This window comes from Nuphar pumila, chromosome 10 (genome assembly GCF_984573655.1).
Source record: "Nuphar pumila chromosome 10, dmNupPumi1.hap1.1, whole genome shotgun sequence".
NCBI classification, from domain to species: Eukaryota; Viridiplantae; Streptophyta; class Magnoliopsida; order Nymphaeales; family Nymphaeaceae; genus Nuphar; species Nuphar pumila.
In genome coordinates, this window is record NC_143258.1 from 93199484 (window position 1) to 93204291 (window position 4808).

At 45.3% G+C, this 4808-nt stretch overlaps 1 protein-coding gene across 1 annotated transcript; it reads left to right on the plus strand.

Annotated features, from left to right (window-relative positions):
• The first annotated feature begins 299 nt into the window (after positions 1–299).
• On the plus strand, positions 300–1717 carry LOC149827389 (uncharacterized). The gene is made up of 2 exons (XM_090020302.1): positions 300–530; positions 1353–1717. Exons 1-2 carry the CDS (start codon positions 309–311, stop codon positions 1437–1439), a joined length of 309 nt encoding a protein of 102 aa, XP_089876428.1. The 5' UTR covers positions 300–308; the 3' UTR covers positions 1440–1717.
• Positions 1718–4808: the final 3091 nt, after the last annotated feature.

Consider the following 4808-nt stretch of genomic DNA (forward strand, 5'->3'; position numbering starts at 1 on the left):
TATAAGGATGTGTTTGTAGAAACACATAAACGGAAGACCACGGGAGTCTTCGTATCAGAGAAGGCGAGAACGACAACGGTATGTATTAATTCTATTAATAATCATTGCAATATATATGCAAGTCATCATAATGTTATCATTAATTATTAATGAATACTTTAAACATTATTTTGTAGGAGGCATATGAGCAACAAATGGTAGAGCGATATGGTGAAGACGCTACTCAGCATCCATCATTTGATCCTACAGCATGGGTGACTGCAGCAGGTGAACCCAAAAAAGGTCGCGTGTTCGGGTTTGGGAGTAATATGAACACTTCACCAGTTATTGGTTCTTCCAGTTACGGCTCACCAACTTCTTGCGCCGACATAAGCTCCAAGCAGCCGACTATTCTTTCCGGTGATGATGTACGCGAGATCATTAATGAATCACTGAATAACTACTTCCAATACACCGTCGCCCCCTTTCTCCGAAATGAGATCAAGGCCGCTGTTCAGGATAGGGGATCTTCGATTCCAGGTCCCTCTCAGGTATAATCACATATATAGTTTTTTTGACTATCTTAAAGCACATCTGAGCATGGTAGAATCACATATAGAGTTTTTCTAGATGCCTTAGAACACATATGAACATGCTATAATCACATATTCAATTTTTTTACTGCCTTAGCACACATATGAGCATGATAGAATCACATATATATATATTTAACTTTTTGTCTGTCTTAGAGCACATATGAGCATGATAGAATCACATATAAAGTTTTTTTGATTGCATTAGAACACATAAGCATGCTATAATCACATATTCAGTTTTTTTACTGCCTAAGAACACATATGAGCATATTATAATCACATATTCTGTTTTTTGACTGCCTTAGCACACATATGAACATGCTATAATAACATATAGAGTTTTTTAACTGCCTTAGAACACATATGAACATGTTATATATCATTTATGATAGAATCACATATAAAATTTTTGGCTTTGCCTGCCTTAGAGCACATATGAGCATGCTATATTCACATATTCAATTTTTTTACTGCCTTAGCACACATACGAGCATGATCGAATCACATATATAGTTTTTTGCTTGCCTTAAAGCACATCTGAGCATGGTAGAATCACATATAGAGTTTTTTTATATGCCGTAGAACACATATGAACATGCTATAATCACATATTCAATTTTTTGACTGCCTTAGCACACATATGAGCATGATAGAATCACATATAGAGTTTTTTTATTGCCTTAGATCACACATGAGCACATGATAGAATCACATATAGTGTGTAATTTATTTCATTATATTTTGTTTATCAATACTGACTGTTCTTTTCTTGTGTAGGCTGCTAGCGATAATCAGGGTAGTGGAGCTGAAGGGACAGATAAAGACAATGAACAAGAAGACGCACAAAATCTTGGCGATGATTAGAGGACTGTGTTGAAGAAGTTCTATTTTTTTTATTTTTCCTAATTGTAATTGTTGAATTGTAAATAATTAAACTTCTTAGTTTTAAGGTGGAACGATTAATTATTATAGATACTTGTTATATGAAATTTTTTGTGTGGTTTGTTTTTTATTTACAGAAAATATAAATTGTACAGGAAATATAAATTGTACAGTTCTCCGTAATTAATTTTTAAATAAATTTTTTTTGATTTTTTTTCGTTTTTGCGACGGATTAGCGACGGATGATTCCGTCGCTATTCATATTAATCTAGCGACGGCTTAGCGACGGAATTAAATCTGTCGCCACGCCGTGGTCGCCGTTTAGTACCGGCGGATTGGCGACGGAATATAGCGCTCGTTATTCCGTCGCAATTAGCGACGGACTTGGCGACGGAATTATTCCGTCGCCAGTTAGCGTCGAAATATTCGCGACGTAAGCATACTGTCGCCGCGTTGTCGCTAATCCGTCGCTAACATGGTTAGCGACGGATTAGCGACGGATTAGCGACGAAAGGTGGTCGTCGCTAATCTACTGCTCTGTTGTAGTGTTGGCGCCATCTGTTTTGTGGTAGGCCCTGACTTCAGCCGGGTAGCGGCTGTTCATTCGAAATGCGGCCTCCCACGTTGGTTCTGCTGTTTCCTCCCACTGCACCAAGTATTTCTTCGCTTGTCCCAAGTAGTTGACCTTGTGGCGAAGGATCTGACTGAGGTGCTTCTCGGCCCGTTGTGCTGCCGGGGCCCTCTGCATGATGGGAGCGCGTTGCGGCACACTGTGTTCCGGGTCTCCATCATTTGGATGGAACTGCTTGAGGTTGCACACGTGGAACACCGGGTGCACCTTGAAGTCTGGGGGCAACTCCAGCTTGTATGCCAGCTTGCCCACCTTCTTTGTGATGGTGAAGGGTCCCTCATACTTTCTGAGTAGTCCGCGGTGCCGCCCACGGAAGATGCCTGTGCGACCAGGATATAACTTCACCAACACTTGGTCCCCAACTTGGAACCCTGCGGGCCGACGGTGTTTGTCCGCCCACTTCTTCATTCTCTTTGCCGCTTTGTGTAAGAATGCCTTCGCTAACTCATTTTGCTCGTGCCAGTCGCGAACAAACTGATAGGCGAATGATGGCCTTCCCTTTTCCTGTGTGGCAAGAGTGTGCGGGGTCAGTGGCTGCCGCCCCGTGGCTATCTCGAACGGACTGTGGCCTGAAGACTCGCTCTTCTGCAGATTATAACAAAACTGTGCCACATCAAGGAGCTTCACCCAATTTTTCTGATTGGCACTAACAAAGTGCTTAAGGTACTGCTTCAGTATCCCGTTGATACGCTCTGTCTGCCCATCTGTCTGCGGATGGAAGCTTGTTGAAAACAGCAACTCAGAGCCAAGTAGCCGAAATACTTCACGTCACAACTTGCCCGTGAAGCGAGCATCACGATCACTCATAATGCTCTTTGGTATGCCCCAGTGCTTCACCACATGCTTTACGAACAACTCTGCAGTCTTCTCCGCAGGGCACTCCTTGGAAGCTGGGATGAAGGTGGCATACTTTGAGAAATGATCCACCACAACCAAAATAGAATTGAGGCCCTCTACCTTTGGCAGACTAACAATAAAGTCCATGGAGATGCTATCCCAAGGACGTTCTGGAATTGGTAGAGGCTCAAGGAGACCGACAACCTTCTGGTTTGTCCCCTTATCTTGCTGGCAGATGAGGCATGTCCGCACATACCCCTCAACGTCGTCTCTCATCTGCGGCCAATAGTAGCCGCGCTCAAAGAGTGCTAAGGTCCGCTCCTGACCAGGATGGCCGGCCCATAGTGTATCATGGCACTCCTTGAGTAGCTCTCGGTGAAGGCTTCCCCACCGTGGTACAAAGATGCGTCCCCCTTTTGTTACGAGGAGGCCATCCTGTAGCCAAAATCGTCGAGTCTTCCCTGCCTGCGCCAGAGAAACAAGGTGTTGTGCGGTTGGATCCTGCTGCGTACCCTCACGGATGCGGCTTAGCAATGCACCCTCCAAATGCACTTCAGAATTCTCTGCACGCGCAGCTGCCAGTTTAGCCCTACGGCTCAGGGCATCCGCCACAACATTGGTCTTTCTAACCTTGTACTCCAAGGCAAAGTCGAACTCAGCCAAAAACATCTGCCATCGAGCTTGTTTAGGCGTCAACTTCTTTTGTGTCTGAAAATAGCTCGTGGCCACATTGTCCGTCTTGACAACAAATTCGGCACCCAAAAGGTAGTGCCGCCAGGTCCTGAGGCAATACACAATGGCGGTCATCTCACGTTCGTGCACTGTGTAACGCCTCTCTGCATCCTTCAGCTTGCGACTCTCATATGCGATCGGATGACCATCTTGCATAATAACTCCGCCAATGGCAAAGTCTGAGGCATCAGTGTGGACTTCAAAGGGTCTCGAATGATCAGGCAATCGCAGCACTGGCTCCCTCACTAAGGCTTTCTTCAAGTCATCGAAGGCATCTTGGCACGCTCCTGTCCAGAGCTATACCCGATTCTTCTTTAACAAATCTGTGAGGAGCGCAGAAATGAAGGAATAACCTTCGATGAAACGCCGATAATAGTTTGCCAAGCCAAGGAATGACCGCAATTCTGGCACTTTGCTTGGCAGAACCCATTCCTGGATGGCCCTTATTTTCTGCCCATCCATACGCAGCACACCACGCCCCACAACGTGGCCAAGGAAGCTAATCTCCTCCTGCCCGAAGAGACACTTTTCTCGTTTGACACAAAGGTCATTCTCCTTCAGCACCTGAAACACTGTTCGCAAGTGCTCGACATGTTCCTCCATGTTGCTGCTGTAGATCACGATATCATCCAGGTAGACTACCACAAACTTGTCTAAGTAAGGGTAGAAGATCTGGTTCATTAAAGTCGTAAAAGTGGCTGGAGCATTTGTCAGCCCGAATGACATTACTAGAAATTCGTAAGCACTATAGCGGGTGACGCAAGTTGTTTTCGGCTCATCACCTTCGGCAATCCTCACCTGCCAGTAACCCGATCGCAGATCTAGCTTGGAAAAGATACGGGCACTGCCTAGCTGATCGAACAAGTCTGCTATCAATGGCAATGGGTACTTGTTCTTCATCGTGACCTTGTTCAAGGCACGATAATCCACACATAACCGTTTAGAGCCATCATGTTTCATCTGGAAAAGGACCGGGGCACCAAATGGGACTTTTGATGGACGAACAATGCCTGCATCCAACATCTCGTCTAACTGCCTGCACAGTTCCTTCAGCTCAGCTGGCCCCATACGGTATGAAACCATTGCAGGAGGCTTCGCTCCCGGGGTCAACTCAATCTTGTGGTCGACCTCGCGTCTTGGCGGAAGACGCT